This window comes from Metopolophium dirhodum, chromosome 1 (assembly GCF_019925205.1).
Source record: "Metopolophium dirhodum isolate CAU chromosome 1, ASM1992520v1, whole genome shotgun sequence".
Taxonomy (NCBI): Eukaryota; Metazoa; Arthropoda; class Insecta; order Hemiptera; family Aphididae; genus Metopolophium; species Metopolophium dirhodum.
The window spans coordinates 117,785,008-117,806,196 of NC_083560.1; the positions used below are offsets into that span (position 1 = coordinate 117,785,008).

The following is a 21,189-nucleotide window of genomic DNA, read 5'->3' on the forward strand; positions in this document are numbered from 1 at the left end:
CCGTTTTTTCTTAATTTTTGTTTTGTTTTTCTCTGCAATTTTGAAAACTATTGAAATTTTTTTATTTTTACCTCCTGAATGCACCAACTACATTCATTTTCCCATCAAACAAGATACTATTGAAGTAAATCGAAGCAGTGTTGCTGCCCCAAACAGGGATGACAGATACAAAATAAATAAATAAAAAATACATTCATTGTATAGTTGTATGAGTATGTCGTATGTGTATATACAATAAAAATATTAACACATGACTCGAAAAAACTTCATCACCCTTGGTAGGTATTTATTTCACAATATTTATTAATTTTTTGTGATTTTACTTACGTTCGATTTTGCATAGTCGGTCTTAAAAATGCTAGTATAATATCAGCATATATGTACGGCTTGGATTTTGTTGCCGCTTGCCCAGATTTGGTGACACATTTACGACGGAAACTATCCCTTATAGATTTCCATTTTTTTTTTGTAATTCTGCTACTATAAAAATAATAAATAATAATTGAAATATAAAATTATATATATAATCATTTTGACATTTTATGTAATTTAATATATAAAAGTTTATATTTATTTTATTTATATTATCTAACCGTTAGAATATACTTTTAATGCAATGTGTATTTAATTATTCAGGTATTTGGCAACTGGAACTAATTTTTCTTCTCTCCATTTTGATTTTTTAATGGGCGTTTCAACTATTGGAACAATTGTACGTGAGACATGTGAAGTATTGTGGACAATTCTTCAGCCCAAAGAAATAGTAGTGCCGACCATGCAAGATTGGTTAGACATAGCAGAGGGGTTTTATAGTAAAACTCAGTTCCCCAACTGTGTAGGGGCTGTAGACGGGAAACACATCCGACTAGAATGCCCCCCTAAAAGTGGTACTTTATACTACAACTATAAGCATTTCTTCTCTATAATACTCATGGCAATCTGTGATGCAACCTATTGCTTCACGATTATAGATGTGGGGTCATATACTCATATGGCAAGGAGAGTGATTGCAACATTTTTAAGAAATCGTCATTTGGAAAAAAATTATACAATGGTAAAGTCAATTTTCCCCAACCTCAATGTTTACCAGAAGATGATGGTGGTATTCCTCAACCCTACGTAATAGTAGGTGACGAAGCGTTTGCGCTTCATAAAAACCTTTTACGCCCTTTCCCCGGAAGACGCTTAAACAATGAACGGGGTATATTCAACTATCGTTTATCAAGGGCGAGACAGAATAAAGAATGTACGTTCGGTATTTTGTCTAACAAATGGAGGGTTTTTCATACAGCCTTATTAGTAGAACCAGATTTTGGAGTTGCTATTACCAAAGCGTGTTGTGTTTTGCACAATTTCGTTAGACGCAGAAATGGATTTTATCCCGAAGATACAAAGACTTGTGATATGGAGGATGTAAATCAAAAAATAGGTGTTGGGAACTCGACATCTGTTGCAAAAGACGTAAGAGATTATTTTGTCGATTATTTTAATCAGCCAACTCATGAACTATGTTGGCAAAACAAGGTGATAGGTAATTAGCGTGTGGGAAAAGAAAGTGCATAAGTAGGTAACTAAAATATTATGTTATATTACCTATATTAAATAGTGTATACCTAAAATATTATTTATATATTATATTTGTATTATTTTATGTTAAACTAATTAGTTTATTCTTATTAATTCTTATTTATATAATATTTTACGATTTTAGTGAAGCAACTAAATTCTATGATTTATTTTTTAAACATTATTATTTATACATGGAATTATTATTATATTATTTATTTATTTATTTATGTATGAACGGGCTAAGAGCCCAATAGTACAACACAATTTGTAGTAATGAAAATGAATATTATAACAATAAATAGGTAAACGCCAAACAATACCACGGCGATTATGAATATATTATGTTTGATTTTTTTTTATTTTGAAGTAGGTATTTCTCTAAATAATTTTTATGATTTATATTATCATATTTTAATATATAAATGTAGTTAAAAAATAAGAAATGCTCACTTTTATTCATTTTGACGGTTTCTTCGTAATCTTCAAAGTTTATGAAACATGTTTTAGCCACCTTTGTCCAACTTACATGTTTGACATTTTTGTCATGATATAGTTTACTTTCTGTACATTTTTTATTTTATAATAATTATATTTTATTGTGTAATAACTTGATATATACCATAAATTATTACTTACCTATATTCCATACTGCCTCTTCATTCGATACCTCAACAATAAACTTTTCAGTGTCAAACATTTTTTAGAGATTAGATTATTAAGTAGTAAGTTAGTTATAATTTGTCCGCGGTGGTTACTACAAACTGCTACAGGTTGAAGGGACAAATTATGAATGAACGTAAATAAACGCTGATCAAACGTGGCGTCCGAATCGCCCGTGTGTTATCAAAAATAGAAATGCATTATAAATGTATTGGAAAAATATTGTTTAATTTTAGCGGCAAATCGCGACCGAACGCTCAAAATTAAACATCCTCGTTCCAGAGCGTTCGAACGCAACTGAACGCGACCGAACGCGCGTTTTATTTACGTGTGTGAATAAGCCCATATAAAAGTACATGTTTAATTTTGAACGATTAAACGCGACGTTCGAAACGCACGGATAATAGCGAATCAGACCTTTCTATCACTAAGTTACTATCCACAACATCTTGCTTAGCTTTTCGTAAAATATCTTTACTATAGAAAGTTGTAGAACATCATCATCTGCTATTAGTTCTTCCACCACATCGCCAAAAAATGCTGTTTTACAATTTTATAATTGACTATAATATATTAAACCCCTCCTAACCGGTTTAGGTAACTTATATATTTTATGATTGTAAGGCTCCGGCCAATATCGCTATGAAAGAAAAAGGTAGTTCTCCGCGATTCCACCACACGCGCACTAGAACTCCGTACAATCATACATTTTTGGTAACTTTGTTCGTAGATCGTAAGTAATAATAAATTTGTTTGTATTAATAATAATTTAGATCAATCGTTATTTATTTTTAATATTAAGATCCTAATACCTTTCGTGCTCCCGAGCTACGGTAAAAATATATTCAAAAGAACTAATTTCTTCCCTGAATATCTTATATTTAACGGGTCATCCCCGAACACGTTACATATTGGTGGAGGCGCCGAAGCTCTTAAGTAGTTGAAGTTACAGATATTTATGATTGGTTTAGATTTTTATTTTGTTATTAGTTGTTAAGTTTAGTTAATTGAAGCGTATAGGAAAATAATAAAATTAAAGTGTAGTTGGGTTAAGAATAATTATAGTTTTTTTTTTATTATATTTAAGATTTATGATATACATGATATACATTAAATATTAAGAATAAGAGTAAAAGAATTGAAAGAGTTACGGGAATAGGAAATTTATGTATAGGCACCTAATAATTTTAATTTTAATTAAAATAATTTTACGAGATTTACGAGATTTTAAGTTTTAAGAATAGGAGTAAATTACATATAGGGGTTATGTTATCAGAGAAAATGTATGGATAGACACCTAATAATTTTAATTTTAATTAAAATTATTTTACGAGATTTTAAGTGTTAGACATAAAGTTATAGCCGTAAAGGAAATAAAGGAATAACTTGATTAGATAAATTACATATAAGAATAAAATCGTTTGAATTTTTTGACGAGATTTACGAGATTTTAAGTCTTAAGAATAGGAGTAAATTACATATAGGGGTTATGTTATCAGTGAAATTAGGTAGTAAAAATAAAAATTAAGTAATTGCATTTTTTTTTAGATACCTATAGAATAAGAGTATAACTAAATAAAAAAGTAACGTGGCTAATAGGTATACTAAAAATTCACACCGAGTTTTTTTGTAACCTATTTTTGAATTACTTAAATGGAAATAAATTAAAAAGTATAATATATTTTTTTTATCTATTTATATTTTATAGGCACTATTATTAATTAACTAATTATCATAAAACCAAATGTAAAACTCATTAAATCCCAATGATGCCACTCACAATATTAAAAAATATATCCTAATATAATATCTCTAACATAGAGAATTTAACTTTGGTATAACTGCGTAGTTAATATGAAATTGATTTCAATATAAATGAATCTCTTATTTAAGTTCACTTATTGGTTTTGTAAAATAAGTACTAAAATAACTTAGTTATTTTATGTAAATTGTATTTATCGTACATAATATTATACCTTTTAGGTACACACTTATGTGATTATAGTTATCATTTATCTCTAGCTTTTACTATTATATCTAATGTGGGTACTTATATTATCTTAAAATTAATTATTTATTTATAAACGGGTAGGTACCTGATACCTACCCTTTAGTAATAATATCACAGTAAGTAGAATCTCAATTTAACAAATATAACAGTGAAATAAAATAATAATAATAAAATACAACAAAATAGTAATAATAATAAATTAGCAATGAATAATGATTAAATAATATACATAGTTCACAAATTGTATGTAATAAAATTGGTACAATTCAAATACCAACTAAGTTTAATGCTAAATACTAACTTCGATAGTAAAAAAAAACATGCATATTATATTATATTCTCATTTATTCTTTGTTTTAAAAGTTTGAACAAATATTAAATAATGTAGGTATTTAATACACGTTCTATTATGTAAGCATTTAATGTTAGAAGTATAATTTGTTTGAATAAATTATTTAATAGGTGAATAAATCATCGTATTTGTCTTACAAGTGGAGTTGATTTATATTATTTCACATTGTTTTTCGTCATTTTTTGAGTACGTACCTAACTTATATCTACAATTGCCATTTTTCTAGATGATATTAATTTTATATAAGTAATGACGTATACGCCGATCACTGCGGACGTACACTATTGTCTATTAGCATAATAGTAAAAGAGTAGGATAGGAAAATTATTTTATTGTAAGTGAACATAAACAATGTTTCGATAAATAAAAATATTTAATGGACAACAAATTTTTTATAAAACGTAACGTACATAATCAAATAACAAAAGTAGATAGCACAAATATATTATTTATTTATTTATTTATATTTATTTATATTTATTTATATTTATATTTACGGGTCTAGCCCTTTTGAAAAACAAAGTTTGATATATACAGATTTACAATAAAATTAATAAAGATATACATAGGTATGGTATAAGCATTAACAGAGGCGGGAGGCATCAACATTGGCAAGAGACATTAATCTTGTGATAGGTTCGTTTGCTAAATAATTTGAGGTGTAAGAAGGAATGTAGAAAAGAGCATTATTTCGAGAAATACGTTGAGGTACTCTAAAATTGATTAGGCTTAAAAGGTAAGGCGAATCTATGTTACCTGATATCAATCCATTTAGAAACTTAAACCCTAGAGTAATTCTCCGATTAGAAACGGTGTCAATATTGAGGAATTTGGAAACAGGGACATAATCGTGAGGCTGATGATGTATATTTAGAATAAACCCAGCGAAACTAAGGAATTTTCTTTGTACCATTTCAAGTTGTCGAGAGTTGTCTGCGGTATGTGGATTCCAAAGAACAGCACCATACTCTAAAATTGGACGGACAAGTGAACAAAAAAGAATTTTTAAGGATAGTCCTAGCTTAAAGTCGTGAGCCAATCTCTTTAAGAACCCAAGCATTTTGTAAGCTTTACAGCATATCATAGTGATATGCGGTCCCGGATCAAGAGAACGGTTGAACTTAAAACCTAAGTCAACTATCATTTCAACACGGGAGATTACCGAATTATTTAGACTGTAGGACCAGTTAATTACAACATGTTTTCTAGTGAATGACATAATATGACACTTATCAAGATTCAGAGTTAAACCTAGTTCTTGAGACCATTTGTAAAAGTTGTTTAAATCAGCTTGAAGTTTAAGGCAATCATCAGGAGAATTTATTTGCATAAATAGCTTCATATCATCAGCAAAACAGAGTAGCTTACAATGATTTAAAACTTTGTTAGCACTATTTACAAATACAGAGAAGAGAATTGGGGACAGATGACCACCTTGCGGAACCCCTGAAGAAGCTTTCAATACCTTAGAAGTAGTACCAAATACTTTTACTACAAAATATCTATCAGAGAGATAAGAAGAGAACCAAGTTATGAGAGGTTCACCAAATCCTGAATCTCTAAGCACACGAATTAATAGTTCATGACTCACTGAATCAAATGCTTTTTTAAAGTCAGTATAAATGACATCAACCTGACTATGGTTTTTAAATGCATCATAAATTAATGAGGTAAAAACAAGATTACATGTAAGTGTAGAACGACCCGGGTGGAAACCATGTTGCTCTTCCATCAAAATTCCATTAACCTTTGGTTGAATGTATTTTAAAGTTATAGATTCAAATAGTTTTGAGATATGTGACTGAATTGAAATTGGTCTATAATTCAAAGCACAAGATAAATTACCTGATTTCGGAATCGGTGTAACATTACTCATCTTCAATATTGAGGGAAAAATACCTTCATCCAGTGAACGCCGAAAAAGAGAGAATAGTGGAAATGCAATTATTGACCTTATTTGATATAAAAATTCACCACAAATTCCATCAGGACCCACTGACCAATTACCTTTGAGAGCTGACAGACCATTAAGAACATCATCCAAAGAAAAATAAACATTATTGGGCAAACCAAATTCTGAAATATTTGGTAGATCGTTCGTAGTATTAATATTATTCGTTGTGTACACCGAAGAAAACATATCAGCAAACATATCAGCTATTTCAGTTTTATTAGACAAAATATAACCATTGTGAGAAATTTCCATAGGCGTACCATTACTTGCACGATTTTTTTTAACATATTTCCAAAAGTCACTAGGGTTATTTGTTAATGAAGATTCTACATGTTTGTTATATTCATTAAAACACTTTTTGGACATATATTTGAAACGAGCACGTAGCAACGAAAAATTAGTATAGTTTTGACCATTAGGATTAGATTTATACTCAACATGTGCTTTTTTCTTTTGTATGTTGATACGTTTTAATTCTGAATTAAACCATGGTGGGTAGGTGGCACTTCAAAAGTTACTTTTGGGTACAAAATTTAATATACTTAAATGTAAGGCATCGAATAAGGTATTGAAAGCTGTCTCAAGATCGAGGGTAGATAGAGTAGTATTCCAATCATAACTTCCAATAAACGAGGTTACGTTAGAGTAATTAGTCTTACGAAAATTATAAAAAGAGTGATGGTTATCTAAAGAGTTTGTATGATCAGAATAAGGAAGAGTTAAGTTCAACGGAGGGTGGAATGGATCAATAGGGACTACTGGTTCCAGGGATTTATCAACTAAGAAAGGAATATTACAAAAAATTAGATCTAGGATTGATCCATGACTATTCAAATTTTTATTATTTTGGAAAAAACCATTAGAAGCAAACGTTTCGGGTATACAAGCTGCACGACTACTAGAAGTGAATGAGTAATTAAGACCACAATCATCATTGTCCCATAGAATTTCAGGTGAATTATAATCACCGCAAATGATGAACTTATAAAAAGGGTAATTTTGAACCAGAGATTCAATGGACTGGGAATGGATGTGATAAATATTAGAAAGAGAATTAGGAGGTATATATACACCTCCAATCACAAAAGAATTCAGACCAATTGTGCAACGTACATAAATTTGTTCAACACTCATGTTAGAAATACTTATAAGACTAGATCGTATGTCTTTTCGTATACCAATAAGGACACCACCACCTCTGGTACATAAACTAGTTAAGTTACAGCGATCATATCTATATACATTATAATTAAGTAATCCAAGTTCACAATTAAGAAAATTTTCAGACAACCAAGTTTCAGTAAGGACAATGAAAGAATAATTTAAAGCAGATACATTACGTTTGAAAGTAGAAAGTTTAGTTCTCAGTCCGCGGCAATTTTGATAGAATCTAGTTAATGGACAGGAAGTTGAGGAAGATGAAGTTCGTTTTTTGACCGGATAGTCCCCACCTTTGGCGATCCATTTTCGAAGTAGATGCGTAGATTCAATTCTCCCCTTGCAGCACGCGCCGCCATTTCTTCGTGACAAGAGCGCAATTGTTGTCTTTCAAGTTGAGTCTTATCCTTGACAAGATTGAAACCATTTTGAAATTGAGTACCTGACCGCTTAAGTTCATTGTACTGGTATAGCAAGGATTTTGCTTCCTCTTTGCTAGCACAAACTGGCTTCAACGGGCGAGTACTATTTGGACGTGGTTTTCCAATCCTTATGAACTTGAGATTCAACGGAAGAAAGTCTCCAAGTGGCAGTAAAATATTAGAAATAGTAGATTTATCATATGCAGTTCGTTCGGCTACCAAAGAAGATGTGGACTCTGACACACCATGAGCAATCACGTTGGAGGAACAGCGGTCACGTTCAAAAAGTTCTTGTAAAACCAGGTTAGAAATTGCAGATGGATTAGTTGTGGGGCTTTTTTCTTCAAGGTTTTTTTCATATTATATCTGAATGAAAATTTTAATTCCGAAATAAACAAAATTAGTCTAATAAATCTATTACGGAAAATCGAAGAAGTCGATTTATGTAACTATTTTTCAAATTCCCGGTTTGGAAAGATACCTCTGTTGGCAAAAATTGTTCAAAAATGTACACTGTGCACTCTATACGTAGTTGAGACTTTAAAAAAAGAAGATTTTAACCAATTACCAGTACAAAAGAAATTTGAGTTTATAATTTCCCAGCGAACAGTAGCGTGGATAAATTTATTAAATAAACCGGAAATAGTGGGTTTCTTAGATTTTTGTAATATACATAGTGACATTTCATTAACAATGAGCGAATTAAGGAATCTTGCAAAATCAGCATTAAAAAGTCTTAGGAACGACGAAGACGACGAGGATATCTTAAATCATATTATAAGATCAAAATTTGCTGAACGTAACTGTTTTTGAAGACAATTCCAATAAAAAAAAAATTGAACCAGTAAATATAGATACTGTTAGTATTACACACCAACTACAAAATCTTCTTTTCGAATTACAAACGTCAAATCAAGTAGACAATAAGTCCAATAACGATAAGTCCAGTACTAAATATAATCAAAAGTTGAATAATGATTTTACAGCAGATCCTATACATTTAAAGGTAGAAACCCACAAAAATATTTCGGGTGAACAGATTAACACTAATAACAATATTGAAAAAGTTTTTAAAGAAACGTTAAAAAGTAAACACACTATAAAAATGGCGTTTAACCATAAACCCGATATTTTCTCAGGAAAAGAAAACGAGGATATAGATAAATTCATAAAAAAATTTAAAATATTTAGACAATATTAAATCACTATCAACAAGAATTCAGAGACTAAAAAGTAAAATTATAGACTACGACATAACAATTAAATATAAAAAATGACTCTTAAATCAAGTATGCGATGCTATGTCCCGAAATCCAGTGTTCGAACCACCCACGATAGAACAAGAAATACAAAAGGATAACGAACTGACAATTTGCACAGTAAAAACTATTAATATACACCTAGAACAATTACGTGATGATACATATGCAAATATTATTAAAGCAATACCTATCCCAGAACTTTCAGACCATACATGGATAAGAAAATCAAAAAGTTATTTTATAAATGAAAATCAAATACTCATGTATAAACATTTATATAAGGGGCAATCAATAAATTTAATAGCATTACCAGACAACCGTAAAAATGAAATTTTAAACGATTTTCATGATCACCTCTTATCACTTGAGCATAGACAAAACATACAATAAAATTATTTTTGGCCCTCTGTGTATAAAGACATACGTAAATATGTAACATCATGCATTAGTTATCAAAAAAGAAAATCGGATAAAAAAGCGACCAATGGTCAAATGCTAACATCACCAAAAATTATTTCAACGATTTTCAATACATTATATTGGCCCAATTAATCCACCAAGCAATGGCAACTCATTTATTTGGTAGGAACTTGCGCAACTACTAAATACGCTATAGCAAAATCATACAAAAACGCAGACGCAAGGTCGACAGTTGCATATTTAATAGATATAATTTTACAATTCGGAGCAATAGGCGAAATACACTCTGACCGAGGCTTACATTTTGCAAATAAATTGGTGAAAGACTTACTAAAAGTGCTAAATATAAATAAAACCAACTCAATTGCATACCATCCTCAGAGCCAAGGCCAGACAGAAAAGTTTAACGGGACTTTGATAGACATGATTAGCCACTTTGTACAGGAACAACCAAAAAAATGGAGTCTATACTTAACACAGCAATTAATGATACCACTAAAAACACACTGTTTTACCTATTACATGCAGACCCGGATTAACACTATCGTAGGCCCTAGGCACAGTTCTTTATTACCCATCATGTGCTAATATACGGTTCTGTAGTGTTCAGTATTTAAATGATTAAGAAACCTAATTTTTGGGAGAGGTAGTGTTTTTCGCAGTGTTTTAAGTCTTTAAAATCAAAAATATTTACAACCTGAAAATCAATTATTAACTTTATAATCATAACTTTATCTAATGACAATTTTAACACATCTAAAAATACATTTTACATTACTCAAAATATATTATTTAAAATTAAACTGCAGGAACCATACAAAACAACTTATTTTATACCATTTTTCATTTTGTTCTTTGTATTTAAATATAAAACAAGATAATTTATTGTAACAATTTAAAAATAACAGTATTATGTAGAATATGTCTTAATATAAATTTATTGTTACAAATGTTTTTTACGATATTTTTTGTTTGCAAATGATTCTATAACTTTTTCGGTATCGATGTCTTGGAGTAATTCGTGTTCAATTGCAAGTACCGATAATGATGATAATTTATCTTGTCCAATAGTTGACCGCTGCCAGTTCTTAACCCTCTTTAAAATTGAAAATGATCTTTCACCTTCGCACGAAGTCCCAAAAATTGATAAATATATCCTAAAAGCAATGTTTACATTTGGAAAACTTGTTACCATTTTGGTATTTATTTGTTTAATTAGCATTTCATTAACAGACATCCCAGTTTCTCGAAAGCTCTTAAAAATCAAAAACTCATTAACAAATGAAGATTCTAAATCGGTTTTATAGGCTTCAACTAAATTATTTGCCTTTATTTTTATTTCTTCATCTTTTAAACTCTCGTTAGTTAAAAAATTAAATCTTTCGTCTAATTTTAAATAAGCTTTTTTTCGTTTTTCCATTTCAACAATCAATTTATCAATTATTACATAAAATGTTTGAGTTTTGAATTTATCTCTAGCACTCATTTGATCAACAGCATCAATTGCATTGCCATCATTTATCGAGACTTTATGTTTACGTTTTCTAGATTCCATTTCAGAATAATCAGACAAACCAGAAACTCTTTTTTTTGCTTTTTCTTCAAATAAATCAAATTCTTCGGCGCTTCTCATTTTTTTAAAACATAATATAAGACTGTTATAGAGGTTAACGACAGTACATATCTCAATACCGGGTGTTTGTAACGATTTGTTTACAATATTAATTTGTTGTAAAATGTCATTCCAAATATTAGACATTAGAACAGTTTCAAGACGATTGAGTTTTTTAACAAGTGACTTAGCTTCATTAACAGCATTAGGAGGTTGTCTTTCTGATAATGAAATATCAATCAAAGCCTGACGGATTTCTTCATAATTAAGTGATAATGCCTTCGTTGCATCACTACGCGCGGACCATCTTGTTTCAGACAGACTTTTAACTACAAAAACAGACTCCTTCATATTTTTTAACATTATAGACCATCTTTGAGGTGATGCTGCCAAAAACGTATAAATTGACTGAACCACACTAAAAAATTTAATGGCTTCAGTACAACATTCAACAGTAACAGATCCTACCAAGTTTAAACTATGTGCAGCACAGGGAACCCACTCGGCCAATTTATTTACTTCACGAAAAAGAGCTTGAACTCCTGAGTATATTCCACTCATATTACTCGCATTGTCGTAAGACTGAGAACGGCAATTTGATATGTCAATATTGTTATCGTTAAGCAATTTAGTCAATACATTAAAAAGATATTTACCATCATGCTGTTCAATAGGAACAAAGCCAAGAAATCTCTCTACGACTTTTCCTTGACCAATGGTGGTGTAACGAATAATGATCGTTAACTGATCGATGTGCGCTATGTCGGGCGTCGAATCAATACTAATACCGAAATATATTGATTCTTTTATTTCAGAAACAATTTTTAAATTTAGAGTAGTAGCAAGAATGTCTATAAATTCGTTGCAAATCGTAGATGACATATATGATATATTTCCTTTGCCAGGATTTCCGAACTTTTTTATATGCTCTTCAAGAAAAGGATCAAAATTAGAAAGAAGTTCAAGGCAACCTAAATAGTTACCATTTTTTGGACAGCCAAATACTTCCGAATCTCCTCTAAAAGCTAATCCTCTAGACGATAAGAACTTAATTACTGCTATAACTCGTCTTAAAACTTGAATCCAATACATTTTTTCTTTATTATACTGATTTATTAATTCCACATCTATTTTTTTACATTTTTGAAGGTCTACCATTTTTTTTATCGAGTTAAAATGGTCATTAGATTGTTCGTGAGTTTCCATTCTAACATTAATATTTTTCCAATCATCAAAACCACTTTCGAATTGATGCACAAGTGTTAATTTATCACTACTTTGCAAATGACGAAAAATTTTACACACATAGCAATACACTGATCCAGTGGATGGCGAATATATCAGCCAGTCTCGATTTACACACTCACCATTTCCTAATGCTCGTGAAAAATATTCCTTTCTGAAATATCTCATTTTTTTACCAAATTGTCTAGCAGATACAGTTAAATCTGCATCCACATTTTGAATAGGAATATTTTCAGAAAAATAAGAAATCAGATCAGCGTTAATTTCCCAATGTGCAGGATCGTTACTAAATTTTAAATTACTAAGGTCGGTCAGATTGGATTTAACTTTATCTGGTATAGATTCAGTTATAACACTTGTAGTTTCGTTTAAGGGAGTTGTCAAATTTGGTTCAGTTTTCTTAGGAGATGAACCTAATAAATTACCTTCAATTTTAGATTCATCTGTCATAATATTTATTAGTTGATTTTTATTTGAAATCTCAATTTGGTTTGTACTTGTACCTGCATTAGAACGATTTTGTGTTATTATGAATTTGCTCATGGACCCCATTTGTTGACTGATGTATAAATCTCGTTTTTCTTTCTTTTTTCTTTTAGTAGAACCACTTTCGTGCATCCTTTTGTACCCATCACCAGACATTTCAATATTACTTCTACTAGTTCTACTCTAATAATGTATACATAAACATTTATAAGAGTATATCAGTATATGATATAATTTTAAATACGATGTTATTTTAATATATTATCTAACGTAAGATATAGATTAAAATTTTAAAGTACCTGTTCAGAGATTGTTCCGTTTAAAGTTCACTATACTGGATTTACAATTGACAATAAACGATATTAATGAATAATGATATTATAATTTATAGTACGGAACTGCGGACTGCTACGAACAAATAACAATATTGACAAGGATTACTTAAGAATAATTAAATGTTGTCTTATCGTTTCGATACGGCGAATGGCGATACCGACCGAACAAATCCCGCATATAATGTCCACGCGTGTGTGTGTGTGTGTGGGTGAGTCCGCGGTCGATAAATATTATTTATATTACGTAAATGATATTATTTTTGTATTATTTCCAAAAATATTCTAAACAGAAATCGTCGTTTCATTCATCATACACAGTCGTTTTCCCGTATACCGTATGCATTTTATCGGTTTATGGTTTATCCAATCTGATTTCATTAAGTGATTATTACGAATTACGATAACGAACATTAAATATAAATATACGAGAAATATTATAAAAAATATTTTATTTGTTGTGCTAACATCTACAAATAGTTAATTAACTTTAAAAAAAAATATTACAGAAAAATCGTAACCAAAAATTTCATTTTCGTAGGCCCTAAAATGTTCGTAGGCCCTAGGCACAGTGCCTATAGTGCCTATTGGGTAATACGGCCCTGATTACATGGATATAATCCAAAATCCATATTTGATCACAACTTTATAAGCACAGAAACATCCCCCGAAATTTTACTGGAATTAGAAAAATTAAAAATATTTGAGACGAACTCCCAAAATTATTAGCGGACAGATATTTAAAAATAAAAAAACATTATGACTCGAATAAGGTACAGATAAAATTTAAATTAAACGAAAAAGTACTGATTAAAGACGAAAAAATAAAATCTAAATTTGCATACAGGTACAACGGCCTGTTTAAAATAATTAAACAAATATCGGACGTAACTTATGTAGTAGAAATAATTAAAAACAGACAGTTAGTAAACGAATATAAACATGTTAGGCTGCACCTACACTGAAACGTATTTGATCTGATTGTAGTCCGACACGGTGTCGGACGTCGTCGCGCGACGTCGGATTGGAAACAAATCGCCATGCGAAAGTTAGGTCACCTACAGTGCTACGTAACAACACGCGTACATCCCGCGAACAAGTTTCGACCGGTTCCGACAGTCGGCGGCAAATCAAATAATTTTGTTTTTCAACCGACGACTTCTGATATCCGTGCATTACTGCATTTATGTACACAGTACTCTATACTGCATATTGTCCAAATTGAGTTAATATCTATTATTCAATACTCTATTATTTTATATTCATTTTCATGAACTTGTTTTAAAAAATGGATAAAGATTATTTAATTGAACTGGTGAGAGACAATCCAGACTTGTGGGACCAGCGAACAAAAAACTACCATAATAGAGATAGGAAGACCCCTGCATGGACTGCAGTTGGTGAAAAGCTAGATGTAGATGGTAAGTATGCACTATTCACTTATTCATTTTAAGTTAGTTATAAATAATAAGAGCATTGAACACGTTTTTATGTAGGAAAGAAAATAAAACGTCTTTAATTTAATCTAACCTAACCTAACCTCCAAAAACTGAAAAGTTTGTGACTCGGCAAAAGTGCCTGCGTCACTTTGTTTCCCATATCCACCAACGTCAATAAAAATGAACTTGCGATCAGCATCTGCTATTCCTTGTAAAACAACCGAAAAATAATTTAAATAGTTGTAGTACATCGTACCGCTGTTTGAAGGTGCCTTTATTTGGACATGTTTCCCATCTATTGCGGCTATCGCATTTGGATAATTCCATCTTTCCTTGGCATTTGCTGCCATTCTCGAAAAATCATCTCTAGTAGGAATGGGCATGTGTGAAGATTGGAAATTTTTCTCAATTGTATAGTCATTCAAACGAAAGACAAGGCTAAGAGAATAGAAAGACTGGCCTGTCGAGAGATACCTGAAATGAAATTAACTCATTTATGCAATAATTTATATTTAAAATATTAAAAATATGGTCACAATTTTTTTTTTTGTAAGTATTTAAAGTTCGAATTTTGACAAAATATGTACAAATCACGAATAGTTGTATGTTATTTTAAGTTGGAAATTCTTAAAAAATTTTGAATCTCGTTTTTAGTGGTTAACGGATATTTTACTTTGTTTTAGTTTTTTTCCTATACATTTATTTGTTGGGTCAAAAAGCATGAACAATTAATAAAAGGTTCCTATTATATTGTTACAATAGCATTTGAAAAATATTAAAAATTCAATCACGATTTTATTCTTATAATAGGCATCCAAAATTAACATTTTTACAAAATTCATCATAATCTCGACAATTTGCAAATTATTTTGTTGTCAGATATTCATAAAAAATTTCTTTATTTACCTAATTAAAACACATAATTTTGGTTAACTACATCAAGTAATTTACTATTTTAGATTCTGAGCGAAGCGATGAATGTATTGATTCTACAATGATGTGTGTTTTTTTTTTTATTTTTATTTTTATTTTTGTGTCTGTCATCACCTTTTAGGACAGTAAAAGTGCTTGGATTTTCTTCAATAGTTACTTTTCTGATAGGAAAGTGAATCTAGTTTTTTAGTTTTTTTTTCTATAAATATCAATAAATTTTTATTTGTTGGGTAAAAAAGCGTGAAAATTTAATATAAGGCTCCTGATATATCGTTCTAATAGCAGTTGAAAAATATTAAAAATACATAGGCACAACTTTTTTTTATAAGCATTTAAAGTTCAAATTTATAATTTATTAATTATTTTGTGGTTAAAAATGTATAAAATGTTTAACTTTTATGGCTAAAGATTGAAAATTTAAAACAAGGCTCCGAGTAAATAGGTTATATATAAATTACTTTACTCACAATAATATCATCAAATATACTTGGTAAAATCATAGGCTGACTGACCGTTTTCGCTCAGAATCGTTTTTCTTATACAATGATATTATATCATTGAATTCAAATTTAACACCATCCATTACAGTGACCCACTTGTAACCTACTGTACAGCAGAGCGACATCCACTTATCCACCTTTTTTTAGTTACAATCTTAACTAATATTTTTAATTAATTATTTTTATTTATAAGTATATCATTCAAGATTTTTTATTTAGCATTATTTCACTTAAATAATTTTAGAAATCTTTTTTTGATCATTTTATTTCTTAATTTTTTAGAAAAGTAAACTTATAAACATAATAACAATTATAATTATAATAAATACAATTACTAAAAAAAAAAATTATAAAAAAAATAAATATATAAATGTGTAAATAGTAAATACTAAATATATTAAAATAAACAGGTTTGTTTTGTATTTATTTGTATTTATTATTAGATTCTGAGCGAAGCGATGAATGTATTAATTTTACAATGATGTGTATTTTTTTTTTTATTTTTGTGTCTGTCATCACCTTTTAGGACAGTAAAAGTGCTTGGATTTTCTTCAACAGTAACTTTTCTGATAGGAAAGTGAATCTAGTTGGTACTTTGGGGGGTCAAAAGTAAAAATTTCCCAGTAGTTTTCAAAAGCGACGTGAAAAACAAAAGAAAAATTATGAAAAAACGGAAATTTTTACGTAAAATCTGTTTTCGAGAAAATCGATTTTGGTTTTTGGTGTTACTCTAAAACAAATGACCGTAGGGACATAACATTTTGACTGAATGTTTATATTACCATTCTCTATACACCATACAATTTTGAAAATATTTTGACTCTTTTTGAGCTGTTTACGGACATTGTCAGTTTTCAAATTTTTTAGTTTTTTTTTCTATAAATATCAATAAAATTTTATCTGTTGAGTAAAAAAGCTTGAAAATTTAATATAAGGCTCCTGATATTATATCGCTCTAATAGCAGTTGAAAAATATTAAAAATACATAGGCACAATGCCTAATTTTTTTTTATAAGCATTTAAAGTTTAAATTTTGACAATATTTATCAAATTTATAATTTATTAATTATTTTGTAGTTGAAAATGTATAAAATGTTTAACTTTTATGGCTAAGGATTGAAAATTTAAAACAAGGGTCCACGTAAATAGGTTATATATAAATTACTTTATTCACAATAATATCATCAAATATACTTGGTAATATCATAGGCTGACTGACCGTTTTCGCTCAGAATCGTTTTTCTTATACAATGATATTATATCATTGAATTCAAATTTAACACCATCCATTACAGTGACCAACTTTTAACCTACTGTACAGCAGAGCGACATCCACTTATCCACCTTTTGTTTATTGTTTATAAATCATTTTCATTAATTTATTTATTCCATCTATTACAGTGACCCACTTATAACCTACTGTAAAGCAGAGCAACACCCGCTTTCCCACCTTTTTTTAGTTTAAATGATAAAATTACAAACTAAATAAAATGTGACACCGTGAAATATGGTTGTACCAATTCTTTCATTTTTCTACTCCTATTTTTTTTTCTACCTGTTCTACTACCTATTTTCGGACTAACCTAACCGGAAAACTGTATTAAAATAAGTAGAGTTCTTTTCGAGATATGCTCGTAGGTACTTACAAAAAATAGACAGTGTTTCTCTACTATATTATGCAGGAAGGTTTATATATAAATTACACCTTCCTATTGAATCACTCTATCAATTGAAAAAAACCGCATCAAAATCCGTTGCGTAGTTTTAAAGATCCAAGCATACAGACAGACGCGCGGGACTTTGTTAAGATTAAAATGTATTATCATTATTTTAGATTCTGAGCGGAGCGAGGAAGCTAGTGGTTTTACAATGGTGTTTATTTTTTTTATATCCTGTATTCCTGTATACAAAATCTTTACCAGAAGGAGTGCTTCAATTTCAACATATAGTAAAAAAAATAGATTTTAAATACTATTTAATACTATTCCTGAGCCTTCATGAACTGTGTATAATGTACGTTATTGTCAGTTATTCATTTTAAATCTGAAACTTTTAAAACAAATGTATTCATTAATACTGAAATAACATTAATAACTTAATTACAAAATGTATATTTACCTTAGAAATTACATTGTACTATCAGCGATTTTTTAATGTTGTCAAGCTTTAATGAACGACGGTTATCTGTGACTAAATTTTTGTATTTTGAAAATGACCTTTCAACGTCAGTAGAGGTGATTGGTGCATATTTGAGGGGCGACAATGCAAAACGTACTATTTCCATTTTTTGTTTTTTCCAGAAACATTGATTTTCTATAGTAGCTTATCAAAAAATCATAGTAAAAACCTTAAGTATTCAAAAATTACATAAAAAAAAACTGAACCTACTTATGATATTTTTTTATATTTAAATTTAAGTTTTGGTAAATTTAAACGTCATTTCATAAAGTGAATCGTGCCAAAATGTACTATTTCCACCACTTAGTTCGTTTTGTCAAAATTCAATGGAAATAGTACGTTTTGGCCATATTTCATCATAACGTACTATTTCCATTAAATAGTACATTTTGATATAATTTAAAGATTAAAGGTAGTTAGATATATTTTTTATTAGCTATTTTTTTTAACAAAACGACCTAGAATTTTATTTTTCATAATCAACTATTTCATGAAAAAACCAAATATACTCCATACTTTTTTTTTTTACTGGTAAATTGCTACAATGTTTTGTATTATATTTATAAATAATAAAACCTTATTTTATAATCATTAAAAACAAAGTCCATAATCATACAAATAAAAATAAAAATAACACATAGGTATTAGATACTTTAATTTTAACATAGTTTATTTACTTTTTTATTAACAATAACACCTTTTTTTAAAACAAAATAACATTTTTATTCATAACAATTTTTTAGTTTGCAGTCTTTGCTCTTAAAAACTAGTCTTTTTCTAGTATTATTTTATCACAAAATATAAACAAAAAAAGCCTATTTTAGGTATATAGGTATATTAGAAAAACAAATTCATAGTACATTATACAAATAAAAACAAATAATAATTTAATAAAATAAAAATAACTTATTATTAAGCATAGTATTTTCCCTTAAATAATAACATCAATGAGTTTGAATAAAATAACATAGTATATGGTTTTACTATAGGTAAAATTAAATTTGTTATTAAATATATGAAATTAAAACAAATATCAATAAATTTAACTTATTTTATACATATTAAAAAAAAATTCATAGTACATTATAAAAATAAAAACAAAATAATAAATTAATAAAATAAAAACAACTTATTATTAAGCATAGTATATTCTCTTTAATAATAACACCAAATGAATTTGAATAAAATAACATAGTATGGGAGAATCGACACATTATTTTGAATTTATTCATTATCCTCTTCATAATAATGAATATCTTCATCTGAAGGATCATCATTATTATAAAAAATGTCTTCATAAAATTCTTGAGCGTCTTCTGGTATTGTGAAAAATTTTAAAAGTTTTTTGACATCATTTTGCTTTGGGAGTTTGACATAATTTGTTTTTGGTAAGATTTTTATATTATTGAATAATTTACTTATATCAGAATGTCTTTTAATAACTTCAAATTCTTCATAAGCTCCAGCATAGGTTTTGGAAACCCTAATACTTGAATTTTTGCCTTTTAAATAAGAATACACCTTTTGCTCAGTAGATTTAAAATCTATTTTAGTCTTAACAACTGTTTTGACTGCACTTTTAATGTCATATATTTTAAAATCTTTACCATATGCATTAACAGTGCAAAAGTTCTTAAAAATTTCAAAATACTGATTTGGTGACAGAATAGTTTCCTTTTTTCTTAAAACCTGTTCTATTCGACCAAAGACTCGGTCGGGTGGCATATAACTGTGTCCCCTTACAGGAAATATATGATTGATTTGAGTAAATACAGTTGCTTTGTAATTTATGTAATACAACAATGTAATCATTGTAAATTGGTTTTTATTTTGGCCTGAGCAAGAATCTGAAAATAAATTTAATATAGTAGGTGGTGATTCACTTGTTTTTAATCGATTTTCCAATGATTCCAAAAAATGTATCAGTGCTGAACAAACATCATTTGGGCCACGTCCACTTTCAGTTTCATTCCATGAGTACAAAATGCAGTTTTCTGGTTTTTGATTTGAATCAGATATAATAAATGTCAAATTATAAAGCCAGACTTGGCGACTGTAAAATACATCAGTCACAGACAACTTTGGTAAAGGTTGGGTTTGCATCATATCAAATGAGCAAGATATTTCCCCAGGAGTTTCTGTTTTTAATAGTTCAAAAAAACGCTTAGCTTTTCTCTTATGTAAGGTTAATTCTAACATTAACTCACATTTTTTGTCAATATCTTCTTCAGTTTGAATTTAATTTTTTGTTCCATACAATAACTGCAGGTGTCTTGGCGTGGATGTCCAAAACTTATGTTAAACTTTGTAGTAAATATTTTCTGATATTTGCTCAAAGAAGCAGTTTGTTTTTTTTCTAATTTTCTTTTCTCATACCAATTTTCCCACATATACTTAATAGAATATGTAGGTGGTAAATAGCTTCGGCCAGTATCCTTACGTGTATGATGACTTTTTCTGCATTTGAACGCTTTAATATGTTCTTTTATTAAATCTGTTATTTCATCTTGAATTAAATCAACACGAATACCACCTCTTTTTTCAGTAGGACTAGAATGATTTTGTTTGAATGTTTTACTTATTATATTTAATCGTCTTCTAGTTATTGATGTAACAGAAGAAAATGCATCAAGACAAACTGGTATTAAATTACCTC

At 29.1% G+C, this 21,189-nt stretch overlaps 1 protein-coding gene across 1 annotated transcript; it reads left to right on the plus strand.

Moving 5' to 3' along the window:
- The first annotated feature begins 685 nt into the window (after window positions 1-685).
- Window positions 686-3,169, plus strand: LOC132953562 (uncharacterized). Its single transcript, XM_061025954.1, has 3 exons — window positions 686-1,119; window positions 1,227-1,524; window positions 3,032-3,169. Exons 1-3 carry the CDS (start codon window positions 686-688, stop codon window positions 3,167-3,169), a joined length of 870 nt encoding a protein of 289 aa, XP_060881937.1.
- Window positions 3,170-21,189: the final 18,020 nt, after the last annotated feature.